The sequence below is a fragment of the Musca domestica genome, unplaced genomic scaffold (assembly GCF_030504385.1).
Source record: "Musca domestica strain aabys unplaced genomic scaffold, Musca_domestica.polishedcontigs.V.1.1 9, whole genome shotgun sequence".
Classification (NCBI taxonomy): domain Eukaryota; kingdom Metazoa; phylum Arthropoda; class Insecta; order Diptera; family Muscidae; genus Musca; species Musca domestica.
In genome coordinates this window covers 9,615,162-9,634,318 of record NW_026712435.1, presented here as the reverse complement: position 1 = coordinate 9,634,318, position 19,157 = coordinate 9,615,162, and the positions used below count along the sequence as shown (strand labels likewise).

The 19,157-nt window shown below is 35.8% G+C and overlaps 1 protein-coding gene across 1 annotated transcript; it reads left to right on the top strand.

Annotated features, from left to right (window-relative positions):
* Positions 1–4,896: 4,896 nt before the first annotated feature.
* LOC101901050 (uncharacterized) lies at positions 4,897–5,593 on the top strand. The gene is made up of 2 exons (XM_005190057.4): positions 4,897–5,032; positions 5,084–5,593. Exons 1-2 carry the CDS (start codon positions 4,961–4,963, stop codon positions 5,543–5,545), a joined length of 534 nt encoding a protein of 177 aa, XP_005190114.1. The 5' UTR covers positions 4,897–4,960; the 3' UTR covers positions 5,546–5,593.
* Positions 5,594–19,157: the final 13,564 nt, after the last annotated feature.

The window sequence follows — 19,157 nt, the reverse complement described above, 5'->3', positions numbered from 1 at the left end:
TGTGGCTAAACTCATCAAAATACCGAATATCGGGGGGAACTATTACATGGGGGCTATAGGATATCGTGAACCTATATAGATAATTCTCTTTAAAGGAATAAAGTACTCCCACGGAACTCCGGCTGTGGATTTTCAGACCATTCCATTGGAAAATGTGCCTAAAATCATAAAAATACCGAATATCGGGGGGTACCGTTATATGGGGGCTATACGATATCGTGGACCTATATAGATAATTCTCTTCCAAGGTATAAAGTTCTTACAAAGGACTCCTTGTGAGGAATTTCAGACAATTCTATTGGAAAATGTGACTAAAATAATCAAAATACCGAATATCGGGGGTACCGTTATATGGGGGATATACGATATCGTAGATCTATCGTGAACCGATATCTTCGAACTTGACCTGCCTGCAGTCAAAAGAGAGATCTGTGCAAAATTTTAGCTTCCTATCTTAATTCGTTTAGACTGTAGCGTGATTACAACAGACGGACGGACAGGGCTAAATCGTCTTAGAATTTTACGCTGATCAAGAATATATATAATTTGTTGGGTCTAAAATGATTATTTCGATGAGTTACAAACGGAATGACGAACTTAATATACCCTCCATAATATGTATGGTGAAGGGTATAAAAATACAGCCATAACAACCGATGGTCGCTCGCCGCTCGTATTAATCGACCGTGGCATCAGAATAAAGTGTCGATCACCTCAAGCAAGCGCTTCGCCGGGAATGGACCAAAATACGGTTTCATTGGCCGTTTGAAGGTACCTAAGGTGACCAATTTGAACAATTGATGCTAGTTCCGACATTTTTGCTTTCATTCAATAAAATTTAAAAATTATGGTGTTTGGCTTTGTTGCAGTATATACCGGACCGAGTTTCACCAAGTGGTAAAATTCGTTTGAATATAAAACAAGTAAAAAAGCAGTAAGTTCGACCGGGCCGAACTTTTAATACCCTCCACCATTTGAAACGAATTATAACATTTTCAAAAAATTAAAATAAAATCCATAAAAACTTCTGTTAAAATCTCGGAAGGTGCCTATATATGGGTGGATAAACGATATTGTGATCCTATATAGACAAATCTATGTCTAAGGATAAAGTACTCACAAATAACTCCTTGTATAGAATTTAAGACAATTCCGTTTAAAAATGTGGCTAAAATCATCGAAATACCGAATATCGGGGCGTACCGTTATATGGGAGATATATGATATCATGAACGTATATAGAGAACTCCATGTCAGGGGGTAAAGTGTTCACAAAGAACCCCTTCTGTAGAATTTCAGACAATTCCGTTGAAAAATGTGGCTAAATTCATCAAAATATCGAATATCGGTGGTACTGTTATATGTGGACTATATTATATCGTGGACCTATAGAGATAATTCTCAGCCAAGCGATAAAGTACTCAGAAAGAACTCCTTGTGTAGAATTCCAGAATATAACATTGAAAAATGTGACTAAAATCATCAAAATACCGAATATCGGGGGGTACCGTTATATGGGGGATATACGATATCGTGGACCTATATGGATAGTTCTATTTCAGGGGGTAAAGTGCCCACAAAGAATTCCTCGTGTTGATTTTCATACAATTCCATTGAAAAATGTGGCTAAAATCATCAAAATACCAGATATCGGGAGATACCGTTATATGGGGTACCGTTATATAGCCCATCTTCGAACTTGACCTGTCTGCAGAGATCTGGGTAAAATTTTAGCTTTCTATCTTAATTCGTTTAGCCTGTAGCGTGATTACAACAGACGGACGGACAGGGCTAAGTCGTCTTAGAATTTTACACTGATCAAGAATATATATACTTTGTTGGTCGATGAGTTACAAACGAAGTGACGAACTTAATATACCCTCCATACTATGTATTCTGGGGGGTATAAAAATGTATTTAATTTGGACTGATATTACACGTATAGTTAGCAAAAACCATAAAATCTGATGAGGATTTATATCGGAGCTTTATAAAAATCTGAACCGATCTCGATGAAAATTGGCAGCGGTATTTTTGAGCTCCATAAGTTATGGTACCAAATATAATTTTTCTGAAGTGCTTAAAACTTAAAACACCGAATCCTCAAAAGTAACTATAGGTCCATTACACTTCTTTCTCCATGTTACAAACAAATGCACAAAGACATAACAACCTTACCACTTCCCCAACTGATCTCACTAACATTTGTGGTTTAAATTCGAACTCGAAAAAAAAAAAAAACAATTTGGGCTTCATTTAAGGAAAACGAAATACAATTTGACTCAAACTACAAAGGTAAAACATACCTAGGGTTAGTGGAAACACAACCTAGTGCTAGAGCTACCACACTCACAAATCAAATACAGTCCACTACAACCCTAAAACCCACTACTACCCTGAAACTCCAAGGTAAACAAAATGAAGTAATATCAGGAAGAAGTTGGAAAAGGACAAATTTACGACGCCCGAACTATAACAGGCTCAGGACCAAACCCCACCTTTGTTCCTGAGTACATGAAACATTTCTTGAAGATATCTCCATGGAACAATCTAGTGCATGTCACTGGTCTCGGCCAAATTGTTATCAAGACATCTACGAAAACTTGCCTATTTACAATGCGATCCAAATTTGAAGTAACGGGCTGTAGTTTTAAAGACCTTATCCACCAGCACAAATTTAGACGATGTGGACCCGACATTTTGCGTTAGTCAACTCATTGAAATAGATCTAATTATATCACTTTAGGTAATTCTATAGAAGAATACCAACTGTTCCAGTAGGGGGAAGATTTCCCTAAAACGAAGAAGACAAATTTTGTCATTGAGATCGCACTGACACAACAATAAGTAAGGAAGATGAATATCCCATTCAAAAAATTCAAAGAATCTAGAAACTCCAAACACAAGAAATAAGCTATTCTTCAGAACGGAAAGAAAACTTATGAAAAAACTCGAAACAGTTCAGGGTTGATGTGAACCTAATCTAAGAAAAAACTTAAGGGAGTATAAAATTACAAGAAGGGATCAAAGTAAAGTTTCTTTTTTCAAACTTCTAAGAACGCAGCATTATCTATCCCCAGTGACGGCTGGAATAAACAGTGAGAAGTTAAAAACAAATACAATTGTATACACTAACAATTTCCGATATAAATGTTAAAAAAAACCAGTAAAGAAAGTCTTAAAGTCGGGCGGGGCCGACTTTATGATACCCCACACCACTTTGCTCATTAAGTAGAGCTCCACATAACAATTAAAAGTTTTTATGGGAGAATTCAATCATACACGCTATGATTATAATTATAACTTAAAGTTCAAGGACTAAATATGCCGAAGCATTTGTATATTTTAAATTCGGAATTGTATTGCCCATTTGGTGCACAGTTAATGTGAATCGGATAAAGATATATATGGGTGCTATATCCAAATCTGAACCGATCTCGATAAAATTTGGCAAAGATATTTCTGAGCTGTATTTGATATATTTCCCTGAATATCGTTGTTACGGAGTGCATACTACGGTTGTGGGTAACAAATATAACAAATCGGATGAATAATATATATGGAAGCTATAACTATATCTGAACCGATCTTCACCAAATTTGACATACTAGCTTCTAGACTCAATCGGTCGTAAGTGCCAAATTCCATCCCATTGGAATGGAATTTTTGGTGCACAATAAAAGGACGAACGAAGGAAGGACGGACGAAGTTATATATGGGAGCTATATCCAAATCTGAACCGATCTCGATAAAATTTAACAAATGTATTTCTGAGCTGTATTTGATATATTTCCCTAAATATTGTTGTTGTAGAGTGCATATTACGGCGGCGGTGGACAAAAATAACAAATCGGATGAACAATATATATGGGAGCTATATATAGCTATATCTGAACCGATTTCGATCAAGTTTGGCATAATTATTTTCAGGTCCAATCTGATCGTACGGGCAAAATTCTATACTATTCGAACTATTATTACACGTTTGGTACACAATAAAAGGCAAATCGGACGAAGATATATATGGGAGCTGTGTCTAAATTTTGACCGCTTATCTCCAATTTCAATAAGGTTCGTCCTTGGGCCAAACAAATGATCTGTGCAAAATTTCATCTGGATCGGGCAATTAATGCGACCTGTACTTTGTTTACAAAAATACATGGACAGACGGACGGACGGACAGACAGACGGACGGACGGACGGACATGCATAAATCGACTCAGAATGTGATTCTATGCAGATCATCAAAAGGAACTATGGGTCTATCTCGTTTCCTTTCGCCTGTTACAAACAAATGCACAAATACATAATACCCTGACCACCATGTGGTGTAGGGTATAAATACAATGAGCAAAAGTCAAAAGTCGGGCGGGGCCAACTATATGATACTCTACTCATATTTAGTAGAGAATTTATTTGGAGTAGATCATACCAACTATTAACATTTGGGTTTAGGGCAGTAATAGTTTGGTTTCAGAGAGAACTAATATGCAGGATGAGATGAAAAAACTGCAACCATCTTCAGACTGCTGTCATTTCCAAGCCACACGTTCGATAGCTGTTACAATTATTCCAGTGACAGTTCATTATATTGTTTACAAGCGCACCAAAGCATTTTGCAGAGAATTTTCCAGAAAAAAAGTTACGGGTAAATATTTTATGTGTAAACGTGCTATTAGCTGAAACTTGTATGCATGTCAATTGTGAATGATGGGATGATAGAAGATTTTATTATTCAACTGTCCCAAGTTCAATTATTAAAGAGGCTGAAGATTAGCAATTCGTATTCTTTGGAGCACATCGATCTACATACGATTTAGATGCAATTCAGTTTATGACAGGTCAAATTAGGGGCACTTCACTGATAGAAAATAATTTGTTTTAGAACTGATAAGAGTTTTTTTGTCAACAGTTTTTCTTGTATTCTCGCTTCAATAAATGCGATGCAAATTAGTTTGAAATGACAGTTTCACTGAAGACGTGGAAAATGAAATTCATTCTTTTAATATTGTCCCTCGCTGCTTTAAGCCAGGTAATCTATCGAAATGACAAGTAACTGCCTAATATTGAAACAATATTTAAGGTTTCGCTTGCCGGAGTCCTGGGAAGATTTAAACGTGGAAATACTGCAGAAGGTTTTGAATTCACAGTTAATTTTTTGAAAAACTTGGCTGAAGCCACTGGTCCACTTGTGAAGTCGGTGGTAGAGCAGATACCAAAAACTGAAGCCTACTCAACATACAAAGCGGAATTAGACGAATACATGACCTCGTACGAAGAATACAAAACTAAAAAGGGGATGTGCTTCCAAAAATCGATGACTTTGTTGGAGAAATTCATTACTCTTACGGACAAATATGAAAAGGAGGATGCTCCCGCCGAGGCCAAGAAGGTAGATGAGCTTTTCAATAGCTACGACAATCAGAAATTGGAGAAAGAAATTGAACGATTTGTTGAAAAGATGGAATCTATGGAAAAAGACTCATCAGAGGAAGACGAAATGGATGGAGTTCGTATCGTCAGTAAAATGTTAGAGATCTGTTAATATGTTGACTAAATAAAAAAGTGTGTGTAAACTAATTCTCTTAGAAAACATATCTCCCGTTCTCATCACTCTTCTCTGATCAGAATGCTATGAAAATATCGCTGGTTGTTTGCAGCAGGAAAATTATATCTAAATTCAATAGAATGGATTTGTAAGTGAGATTGTTACAAAGAATATCGACAGAAATTATTCTATTGGGTCAATAAGCCTTTATTTGCATTTAGTATTCGGATTGTAAGCAGCTCGGAATTTTGAAGTGCATATGCTTTAGCCATTAACTAATGGATATTTAGACGACGGAATGTTTGTTTTGTCTTTCTATGAATTTCCTTAGCTGTTATTTTCGTATTAGAGGGGACCGATAGTTAAGTCAACGAACCTATATATTCTGTGGTACTTTGCATGGCTTACTCAATGAGTGAGTAGGCAGTCCTGTTTTTCGTTTCCCCCCAAAAGTTTTTGGTTTGCCTCCATCCAATATCTCTTTTTAACTTTTAAATTTCTGTTGCAGATATTATGTTATCACAGTTGAATCATATATAAACATGTCCTGATTTATATCCTGTCTCCAACGCCACTATGTAATTTGGAATATTCCTGGCAGTCTCATTTCTCGTTATACCCTCCACCTTGATGAGGAGGGTATATTAACTTTGTTATTCCGTTGTAACATCCATGAATATTCGTCGTAGACCCATAATTCATAAAAATCTGACCCGATTTAACGATGTCCGTCTGCCAGTCTGTTGAAATCACGATATAGCCCACATTATTTGACGTAGAACTTCAAAATTTGGCAGAACAATTTGTATGGTGTCTAGGATGGTTAGTATTGAAAATGAGATATGTCGGTCTACGTTTTGTTATAGCCCCCATATAACGGTACCTCCCGATATTCGATATTTTGTGTTTTTTGTCACATTTTTTTCACGGATCTAATGTTTCCTTTACCCAAAGGTGGAGGATATTAAAAGTTCGGCACGGCCGAACTTAATGTTTTTACTTGTTTAAATTCCACTTGGAACTGGAGATAAAGTGTCAGAATTGGAGGAACCTCCAGAAAATGTAGTTTTTAAATGCACATATCTATTGATCTTTTATAGATACAGACTCCAAATTTAGAATTTGGTACAAAAATAAATTTGCCAAATTATACTGAAATCAGTTATAGCTCCCACATATATTTTCGACCGATTTCGTTTATTTGATGCACCAATACGATATATATGTTCGATTCTAATGAAATTCAATATGAGTAACGGGATTTGATAAGAAAATAAATTTGCTAAATTATATTAAAATCGGTTCAGATTTGGATATAGCTCCCATATATGTTATAGACCGATTATTTGTATTCCCGACTCAATTGAAATTTGGAATGAGTGTCGAAATTCGGTACAAAAATGAATTCACCGAATTATATTGAAATCGTTTCAGCTATGCATCCCCAATTTTAATGAAATTTGGAATGTGTAACGAAATTTGGTACCAAATTAAATTTGCAAAATATATTGAAAGGGATATGTACGTCCAATTTCAAAGAAATTTGGAATGAGTGTCGAATTTAATCAAAAAATAAATTAGCCAAATTGTATTGAAATCGGTTCCGATTTGGATAGAGTTCCCATATATATTTTTTGGCCGATTTCATGTTTTTGATGCACCAAAAGCGCTATGTATCTCCAATTTCAATAAAATTTCGAATGTGCGATTGAAATCTGATCAGATTTGAATATAGCTTCCATATAAATGTTCGATTTCATGTTTTTGTTGCACCAAACACGCTATGTATGTCAATGAAGTTTAAAATTGGGTCTAAAATTCTAATAGTAAACAAGTAAAAAAACTGTAAGTTCGGCCGGGCCGATCTTTGAATACCTACACCATTTGGAACGATTTTGGCAATTTAAAAAAAATCCGTTAATTCTGTTAAAATCTTAAAAATACCGAATGTAGCCGTTATATTACGGTCTATACGACGACGTGAACCTGCATAGGTAACTTTTGTCATAAATGCAAAAAAAAAAAAAAAAAATTCTGTGAATAATGTAACTAAAATCATCGATATTCCGAAGTACCGAATATCGGGAGTTAACGTTATATAGGGGCTATATGAAGACGTGGACTTGTACAGGCAATTTTCTGTCATAGGCTGTAGTATTCATTACGAACTTCAAATACTAAATTTGAAACAATTTCGGGTAATAATGTCGCTTAAATCATCAAAATACCGAAAAAGGAGAGGTACAATTATATGGGGGCTATACCAAAACGTGGACCTACATCACCCATTTTAAATACGAAAAATTTTATCAATCTACTTCAATTCGTTCGGAAGCTAGAGTGATTTTTACAGGCGGACGGGATATATATACTTTATGGGATCTAAAATGTATATTTCGAGGTGTTACAAACGGAATGACAAACTTAATATACCCTCCATACTATGGTGGAGGGTATAAAAAAGTACATAATTTGGTTTAAAATTCTACTAGATTATTGCTGGAAATAATGTAGGTTCCATCAGTTCGGACAACCGAGTGCCGTTGCACAATTTCGAAAGATTCAGATTCTGCATTATGTTCCACGCACATTAAGCGAGCTCAAAAATTCTGTCAGATAGTTGGACGCTTCATTTTCGTCTGTGACGCTGTCAACGGGTCTGTTCACATTTTTGCATACGTATTTGATGAAGTTGCACTACTCAACTGTAATTTTGGATATGGAACGATCCAGCGGTTATAAATGATGATATCATTTCCCTTTCCTTTGATCATGATTATTTGTTTGTTTTTATCAGAGGGACGACGTCGAAGTTGCTTTGTGCAATTTCCGTTTTCCATTCTAGGTGAGTCAGAGTTGTCAACTTTGCAAGGGCTATGAATCATGTTCGTTGCCACAATGGAATACAACTATGGATGCTTTTCCCTGTTCTGGTATTTCGAATCAATCTGATCCGTTCGGATCTTGTCGATCATCCAAAGTAGAATATGTATATGTGGTACACAAGGCTTCTGCCATTCAACCGAGTACATCCAACAACGAATTAAGCCAACACACTTTTGCTTAAAGATGCAATCCATGAGTACTCTGATGTTTTGTTTCAATATTCGTGCAGTTATGTCATGTTGATCGATAGATGATTGTCCGTAATTTCGTACGTACGTCATCGCGTTTTGAGCGTACTCATGCAAACATTTTTGCAATTGTTGGACTATTTCATGTCCAGTCGCCGTGAAATGGCACAACGCTGATGCGTTGAATGCTAGTTCAATTGCCGAATTACCAATGTTATAAATTTGTGAATATTTGAATATTTCAAAGTAAATGAATTTTATGCCATGTTTACGTTAGAACTTTTTGTAGGGTTAACCTTCTTTGAGAGGATTTATTTGAAGTAAAAGTAATGGATATGACAATTTAAATCCAAATCCAGTGGGTTAACCCTCATATATATAAACGTACTATTACAGGCAACTTAATTTTCTGACAAAATTTAGTATTTTTCAATGTCACTTTCAATTTTCAATGATCGTAGTCCAAACACGAAATACGACAACACTATTTGATTACAGCAAGAAAAATATCACAGTTTCTCAATAATAAAATGACAATGAGAAAAGTTACACGTCAAAATCAAATCATGCGCAAATATGCAAAGCTTTGGGTTTCTTCGGAATTTTCCTTATTTTTTGCACGTAATGCCATTCAAGAACAACCTCACACAAAATTCCCTATTAAAAAACAACTTTAGATTTTAGTATATACAGGGTGGGATAAAAAAACTGCAATAAAATCAAAGGCCATAATTTTAGATTTTTTTTAAATTTTATTGAATGAAAGCAAAAAATATCGGAAATAGCATCAAATCTTAGAATAAGTTTAGATTTGTTCGAATTGGTCACCTTTGGCACGAATTATGGACTTCAAACGGCCAATGAAACCGTCACATGCTGCCCGAATGCTGCTCTGTGGTATTTTGGTCCATTTCCGGTGAAGCGCTTGCTTGAGGTGATCGACACTTTGGTATTTTTTATTGCCAACCTTGCTTTCCAAAATACTCTAGACGCAATAGGCCAACGGATTGGTATCCGGAGATTTTGGTGGCAATTGTGCGCTGGAAATGAAGCGAGGAACCTCATTTTGTAACCATTCTTGGGTGGCGCGTGCTGAGTGCGATGGTGCTGATTCCTGTTGGAATGTCCAAAGTCTGCGGCCAAAATGTTTGCGTGCCAAGGCTTTAATGCACCCTTCAAAATATTTTCGCGATAATATTCTGCATTTATTCAGATGCCAGCCAGATCCCTATTGCATTAAATGCTACGAGAATGTTTTCGCCAATACTTGCGAAGAATGCAACAAGATTATCGGTATCGATTCCAAGGTAAGTGACATTGATTTTGTTTTTTTCTTCTAAGGTTTTTAAAATTGTGCATCGAGTTTATACCTAAGGGTGCGAGTCCTTATTTTAACACTATTTGACATTAGAACCATTTCTAATTGATATTTAGATCGCAATTAATTCAAAATTAAGTCTACGCATGTCAAAATAAATACGGTTCGGAATCTATGTGCTAACAGAAAGCGCACAATTTCCATTTTGCCATCCCATTTTATATCTTCTGTATACAGGGTGCGATAAAAAAGGTGCAACAAGGTCAAACGCCATAATTTTTACCTTTTTTTTACATTTTATTGAATGAAAGTAAAAAATATCGGAAATACCAACAAATTTTAGAATAAGTTTAGATTTGTTCGAATTGGTCACCTTTGGCACGAATTATGGCCTTCGAACGGCCAATTAAACCGTCACACGCTGCCCGAATGTTGCTCTGCGGTAGTTTGGTCCATTCCCGACGAAGCGCTTGCTTGAGGTGATCGACACTTTGGTATTTTTAAGAGCCAACCTTGCTTTCCAAAATACTCAGACACAATAGTACAACGGATTGGTATCCGGAGATTTTGGTGGCAATTGTGCGCTGGAAATGAAGCGAGAAAAATTTTGTAACCATTCTTGGGTAGCGCGTGTTTGGCTGTTTTGGCGGCCCACACCATCTCCATGGCCGGCGCTTGACTTCTGGTGGCCAACCGAAGGTTCACATTTTCAGCTGACCTCTTTGGCAAGTAAACACGATCATTTTGTTTGTTTACAAACTGCTATACAACGAATGTATTCTCATCGGAGAAAACCAAATTCGGCAGTTCAAAACTTGCAGCCGAGCGAAGCAACTATTTAGATCTTTTCAGTCTATTTTCTTTTTGTTGCGGGGTAAGTTCTTGCACTTTTTGGAATTTCAATGACTTTACCCCGAGCTCTTTTTACGAGACACAAAGGATTTATTCACATTTAAATGCTGGAGCACTCTAACGATAGCCACTTGTTGTTTTCCAGCCAAATATAAAGAAATCACACTATCACACTTGAATTGTATCACGAAGGACTTAAGGCCCAATTAGACGATATGTTTTTATACCCTCCACCATACTATGGAGGGTATATTCATTATGTCATTCCGTTTGTAACTCATCGAAATAATGATCTTAGACCCAACAAAGTATATATATTCTTGATCAGCGTAAAATTCTAAGACGATTTAGCCATGTCCGTCTGTCTGCCTGTCTGTCTGTCCGTCTGTCTATCTGTTGTAATCACGCTATCTTTCGAACGAATTGATATAGTAGGATACAATTTTGCACACATGTCTAGTTTGGCAGTAGGCAGGTAAGGTTCGTAAATGGGCCATGTAGGTCCACGTTTCTATATAGCCCCCTTATAACCGTATCTCCCGATATTCGGTATTTTGATGATTTTAGCGGAAAACTCACCGGAATTGTTTCAAATTTGGTGTTTGAAGTTCAAAATGGATACTACACCCTAAGGCAGAAAATTGTCTATGCAGGTCCACGTCTTCGTATAGCCCCCATATAACGGTACCTCCCAATATTCGCTATTTTGATGATTTTAGCGTCATTATTCGCCGTTTTAGTTTCAAATTACGTATTTAGAGTTCGTAATGGGAACTACAGTCTGTGACAGAAAATTGCCTATGCAGGTCCAGATCTTCGTATAGGCCCCATATCAGTACCTCCTTATATTCGGTATTTTGACGATTTTGGGTAAATACTCACCGGAATTGTTTAAGATGTCGTATTTGAAGTTCGTAGTGGAAGCTACAGCCTGTGACAGAAAACTGTTGAATTGAATTTGAATATGGTAATGGCTTGTGGCACGTCGTACAGCCCCTAACATAACGGCAATATTCGGTATTTTTTAAATGTTGACAGAATTTTTGGCGAATGTTATCTTTTTCGAAAATTGTTGTTGCAAAATGGTCAGGCTTATCCCTTTATTGTTGTTTTTATAAAAACAACTTTTGTTTATTAGTGGAGAACGATGGAAATGTTTACCAGGGGGTAAGGCAGGGAATACCTAGGTTTCGGAAAGAGCCACCAATCCTCAACAGTTCTCTTGTTTTTTGTCTGGGAAAATTTTCAAATTCGTTCTAAATGGTGGAAGGTATTCAAAGTTTGACCCGGTCGAACTTACTGCTTTTTTACTTGTTTATATATGTTTATGTAGTGTGAAAAAATCCATATAATGAAGTTGCACATATCGTTTGATACATATATAGTTTAGTTGTTAAATACACAACGATCATAGGGATCGGGGAGGATTCATCGCAAAAATATTATTTAATCAATAGTGTTTTTTTATTTGTTTGTTGTGTGAAAATAAAACAAATTAATAAAATATTGTAAACCATCCACACCAAATATGCCGATGAGTCCCTATTGTTTGTACAAATATATTTCAGTAGCTTGCTCTCAATCGTTATCAAATAAAAACAAAAAACTATAAACAACAGTTCCGACTACAATTAAAAATATAATTATAGAAAATATGAGCAAAGGTCGAATGTCACTAACGTAGATGATTATTTTATATAAATGGCAGATGTTCATTCATTCTTATGTCATGGGAGAGGTAGTGTGGCCACCAGCTTAGACTGAGATCAGACTATTGGGGTTGAAAAAAAAGAGCTTAGCAGGAAATTTGACTGACTTCTACTGAAAGTTATATACGATGGGTCTACCCTTATTGTACCCTAAGTCTTGTGTCAACAGAGGTAATTTGAAAGAACCAAAACGTGTCTCAGCGAAATAATGATTTTAGACCAGTCGATCAAGAGGTGTCACTCTGTCTGTCAGATAACTCTCGATTTCGTGCAAAAGTTTGAACATAATTTTGGTACCTCCTCCACAAAAGCTCAAAATTTTGAATAACCAAAGCGCTCATAAAATGAGAAAAAAGAAAGTTGTGTTAGTTACTACGCTTATAATTTAAGAACCGCTGGACTGATTTTAACGATGCATTCAAATTCGGAATTGTCTCCTGTTCGAAAACAAAAAAAAAAAAAAAAAAAAAAAAACGTAAAAATGTGATCTATTAACATTTTCATTTTGACTTTTGAAATGAACATTAGTAATGTTTTATTTTGCATGATTTTTTTTCCATTTTGACTTATTTTTTTCTAATGTACAGTTATAGTGTTTTCTATATTTTATTTTTGAATTCGAATATTAATACAAATTTATTTAATTGACTCGATTTTTTGAGAACCGAAATTGATGGTGGTGGAGTAAGGGAATGGATGATATCGAAATAATTTAACGCGGTCAAACCATAGACAAATGAAAATATAGACAACGAAATGCTCTCACCGTTTATCTTCGAAAAAATTCGGATCAACAGATGTTGTCTACATCGTTTCAGGGGTTTGAGTGGGAATATTGAAGTCACTCAATTGTAAAATGTTAAAAATAATAAAAAACTGTAGGATATTTGTCAGTTTATAATTGTATCATAATATAAGAAATGTGAAAAGTACGTGATGACATCGAAAAATTCGGGAATAATCAAGAGAAATTCTTGAAAAGCGATAAAATGTGTTTTCGAATTCGAGTGGGTTGAACGCGTAAATCAGCATGTTGACTATGCAAAACATGATGAGAGTCATCTGAATAAAAAGACGAAACTAACTTTTCATTGTCTATATCTTCGTTTGTCAATGGTCAAACCAAAGTTAAAAGATAATTACTTTTTCAAAATCGCTAAAAAATCACGAAAAAAGAATCGCTAAAAAATTATTGCAAAAACTCTCAAATCGGGGAAAAAATCGAAAAAAAAAAATTCAATAAATTGAATTTTAAAATAATAAAACATTCCATTGACAAACTTAGTAAGAACCTTTAAACATTTGCTGTAAAAAATCAGCGAACAAGTTGACGATTTTTTCAATTTGTTATTCTTTTTTTGTCATTTTTTTTTTCAATTCGTATTATCATATTGAATTCAGTGGATTTTTTGTGAACAAAATAAAGAATAATTTTTCACTATATACATTTTTTCACCAAAAAAAAAAAAAAATGAAATAAGTGCGAAATACGATGTTAACTGACATCTACCTTTCAACGCCAGGGCCGACATCGTGATTCAGCTGGAAGATGCGAATACATTTGAACAAACAAAAATTACCGAAAAAGCCTAATGGGGCTCATTTCAAAGCGCGGACCTACTTCTTTCATGTGACAATAATCCGTCCAATGGGAGCTCAAAATGCAAAATTCTTTGGGAGTACAATCAGTAAAATACCAAATATAAAGGGTGGAAAATAGTAGAGCGAATGGGACTCTTAATAAGAAAAGGATTTCTATCCTTCCAGAAATTCTTCGCAAACATTCAAGATAACTTAAATCGCTTTTGCAGGTCATGATATCGATCATAACTCACAGATAAGGGTACAACCCGATTCCAAATTTATATAACCATTGTATGATTTAAGCTATTATTGGGGCCCTCATTTGGCATTTTTGTTTCTAAGGGTGTAGAGAATCTCTTCGCATAAAATTTGAAATTCTTGGAGTAGGGCCCATATGTCTTGACAACATTCATCAATTGATTTGGCTAAAAAATTGTAAATATGCTACCTTAGGGTAGGGAACCATCATACAGATAATTGCCCCATAAGAATTTATTTAGGTAAATTCCCCATTGGAGTATCCCCAAGTCCACTTTCACATCTAATGTGTGATAAGAAAAGAAAATTTTTTATTCTATTGAATTTATAACCCCCAAGAGAATATCGGTTGGGAACGTAGATTTGCGATACACATCTATATGAAATAAATTGTGAAAACATAAACAAATTACAAATATAAGAAAGTAGCACGTGACCGAATATTCGTTGAATCGTCTTTGAATTATACTATGATGAAAAATATGGACTTTATGGGGTCTCAAACTTACAATTTAAATGGCAAATAAAATTATTTCCCATCATACGGTAATGGGTGTAAAATATTGGATTTTAAGGGGTAGAAGAAAGTTTTCAATGTAGTTCGATGTTTTGGGAGTAGTGCCCATAGAAAGGTACCTCCTAATTTTACTATATTTCAAAGGTCTATATGACAAACAGAACAACATGGTTAGGGGGACTTATGAGGACTCTAATGCACAATCTGAGGTGCTAATGGGTTTAAGTAATTAACTTTGGCTATTCTTTAATCATTCAGCCCTCAATTATGAGGTGTACAAAATACAGTAAATTCCAAATTACTTCTCATTTGACTGGAAAATTTTGCTACGATTTTTACCATAGTAAAAATTAATTTGATCCCTTACATGGGGATAAGATTGATATATACTTTTAGATATATTTGTATAGCACATCCACACATTTGAAGCCCACGGCTTAAATATGGGTACAGGTATTTTAAAACACTTTTAATCGCATATAATGGTACCTTCCTATTTTCGGTATTTTGATGATTTTATCGACATTATTCACCGGAAACGTTTCAGATTTGGTATTTGAAGTTCGTAATGGAGCCTATTACATAAAATTGTCTACGTTGTCCACGTTTGGGTATATCCCCCATATAATGGTTCCACCCTATATTCGGTATTTTGATTATTTTTGCCACATTTTTCCATAGAATTGTTCCAAATTTGATATTAAGAGTTAGTAATGGGTTCTAGTGCTAGTGGCAGAACATTAGCTGTATATGTCCACGTTTAACTGTAGCCTACGTATAACGATACATCCCGATATTTTCGGCATGTTGATAGTTTTAGCCATATTTTTACACGGATTTGTCTAATAATTGGCATTTGAAGTTCGTAATGGATTGTAGCTACGGTGGAAGAACAATATTTATGTAGGTCCACGTTTAACTATGTCGCCATTATATCGGTACCTTTTGACACTCGGTATTTTGACAATTTAAGTCCCATTTTGTAACGTATTTGTGTTAAATTTGGTATTATAGTTTATAAGTGGTTCTGCAACCGATTCTGCAAAACATTGTCCATTTTGTTCCACTGTTTCCATATAAGGGTACTCTCCGATATTCGGTATTTTTATGATCTTAGTCACAGATTTTAGTTTTTAAATAATATATTCCTTTACAACCATCTTGGCGATGACAAGGTAAACAATAACTACGAAAAATATAATGCCAGTATAGACAACTATGAGATGTGGCAGTTGTAGGTAGTAGGCAACAGACGGCTTTGCTAAAGATAAATAAACGCACAAGATAATCCCTCACGATATAGGTTTCTTATATTTCATGCACGATATTGTGAAATATGAATTCTGAGCAAATATCTGAGTGTTTGTATGAATTCCAACTATTAATTTTGGTTGTAGCAATTCCAAAGATATGTGTTGTGTCGAAAGACCATTTGTGAAAACGGACAACCAAATCAGTACATATTCTCTAATTGAATGACACCACGAAAAATGGATTAAACAAAACATGAATTTAACATTTTATTAATATGTGAAATAAAAAGAATGTGTAAATGAAAGGTATTGACTTTCCTCTAAATTTCAAAATAAATTCAGAAAAAAACAACAATAGCACAATAATAAGTATTTGTGGTTCGATTTTTTTTATGTACGTACGCATGTGGCAACAATCCGCCTGTGGATTGACTAGATAACTACTCTTAATGGAAGTGAACCCAAGGGATACCAATTTCTCGTGCGAAGACCTGGAGATCGGGGATGTTACGGTAAATGTGGACACGTCCATGTTTAGCACGACTCTGACGCTGATTGAAAGGATTCGGAATGTGAGGAGAGTGGTTCGGGCCCGATTTTCCTTCCCTACCAGGGATAGTAATGGTGACTCATTGAGATTGTGTTGGGTAGTCGCATCCCTGGCATTGGCACACACGATAACCGTTTGTCTCTCTAAACTTACTTCCCAGTGAGGGGCAGCTGTAATAAGGCGTATCGTGGAAGTTTGTGAACGATCACCCACTAGTTGTGGCAAACAGGAGCTTGGATGAAGTGAAAGAGAAGAATACCAATTTCGTGTACCAGAAACAACATTTGGTAAATTGTAAACACCAAGTCAGTAGAGTGATCCAAAATCCAAAACGCTGAATTGTGAAGTGAAAACACTGAACCGATTGGAATCAACAACTTTACCTTAAGGAGTTGTTCGTTAAGAAGTAAGTGAGTTGGTACGAGCCACCAGATCAATCATACACTCAACGAACCTGTAGAAGAGCTTAGGCAAGCGAGCATTCAAATGGCGCTGGAGTGAATATTTGAGTTGGAAAAAGCCACTCAAAATCAAATTGGATAAGACCGTGTGAAGCCGTTTACTGTCGATATATCGTTTGCTTGACGAAGAGATGCCCCGATCATCCAATCCGTTCTAAATCTCGGTCCAGATAGGGATACTAGCGGGAAGTTACTTTTAGCGTCAAAAATATTCGCCGTTAAAAAGAAATGTTTGTATTTTTCACAGTTTTGATCTCAGTTTTGAATATGAACAATATTCTGACCCAATTTCGTGAGGATCGAATAATAACTGCTACCCGTTGAGTGATTTCTAAGCTAACATGGACACACTGGAGATTTTTTTTTAAATTCCATTGAATGAAAGCAAAAAATGTCGGAAATAGCATCAAATTTTAAATTTAAATTTGTTCGAATTGGTCACCTTTGGCACGAATTATGGCCTACAAACCGTCACACGCTGCCCGAATGTTGATCTGCGGTATTTTGGCCCATTCCTGGCGAAGCGCTTGCTTGAGGTTATCGACACTTTGTTATTTTTCAGTGCCAACATTGCTTTCCAAAATACTCCAGACACAACAGGGGCGCGTGCTGAGAGCGATGATGCTGAGTCCTTTTGGAATGTCCAAAATGTCCAAGGTCTGCGGCAAAAATATTTGCGTGTCCAAGGATTTAATACCCCCTCCAGAATATTTTCGCGATAATATTCGGCATTTATTCTGATGCCACGGTTGATTAAAACGAGCGGAGAGCGACCATCGGCTGTTACGGCGGCACACAACATCACCATGACCGGCGCTTGAGTTCTTGTGGTCAACCGAAGGTGCACATTTTCAGCTGACTTCTTTGGCAAGTAAACACGATAATTTAGTTTGTTTACAAACTGCCGGACAACGAATGTTTTCTCATCGGAGAAAACCAAATTCGGCAGTTCACCACTTTTGGCCAAGCGAAGCAACTCTTTATCTCTTTTGAGTCTATTTTCTTTCTGTTGCGATGTAAGTTCTTGCCCTTTTTGGAATTTCAATGGCTTTACTCCGAGCTCATTTTTCAATATTTGCCAATCAGATTTGCTATCAGATTTGTAATTATTCCTTTGTAGATTAGGTACAAGAAGGAATGTACCGATATGTCCAAGAAAGTTCGAAGAAACGGCTATAACCATGTTACAACAAAATATATTCCGATTTTGAGTGTGTATTTGTTGTTTTGAAAAACAAAATATATTAAAATCAATGATTGAATGAAACGCACAGTGCGCATTAAAAATATTAACAAATTTTCTTCAAAGAAATTAGAAAATATAAAACTTAACAACTTATTGAATGATGGAGAGAATGCTGGTATACCCTCATGGCTTTATTTCTGTAGTTTTATGAATATGTACCAGAAATAATCGTACTCAATATTGTATTAAGTTTGGACGCCATCGGATACACACTGCGAGAGTTATCGTGCGTGCCAGACAGACGAACGGACGAACACCGGTAGATCGCTTCAAAACGTCCTGAAACGTATTTCGCCATAATTAGCCTGTTAGTGAGGCATTTGCCGGTCAGTGAGGAAAACATTTGAGTTTGGAAGTTGCCGATTTTTGGCGGTAAGGGCAAAATGGTATGGAATTCCGCTATAGAAAAGACCAGCAAACATATCTTCAAAATCGCGAATTCAATGGACAATATTAAATATAAAAATCCGATTCCATTACATAGAAACTGACACAATACCAGATCATCATAATAGGGTAATTAAAATAAATATGTTATGGGTCATTGTCACAAAATTTCGATTCAAACAGATTTGGGCGCCGCAAGCAGGGTCGTAACAATACTTTTACTTAATGTCCGAAATGCTTACTTGCCTAACATTTCTTCTATATTTTACATGGAAAAGTTTTTGTTTTTGCCATTACCAAATGGTTCGATTTTAAGTACGCCCTTTCCCGCAAGGACATGTGGCTATATATTTCTTTGGACCACTTTTCGACCCAACCTGAAACAAATGTAAACAAAAGG

Coding starts and splice junctions, on each gene's coding strand:
- LOC101901050 (XM_005190057.4), top strand. CDS start 4,961: ATGACAGTTTCACTGAAGACGTGGAAAATGAAATTCATTCTTTTAATA. Junction 5,033..5,083: donor CCCTCGCTGCTTTAAGCCAG/GTAATCTATCGA, acceptor ACAATATTTAAG/GTTTCGCTTGCCGGAGTCCT.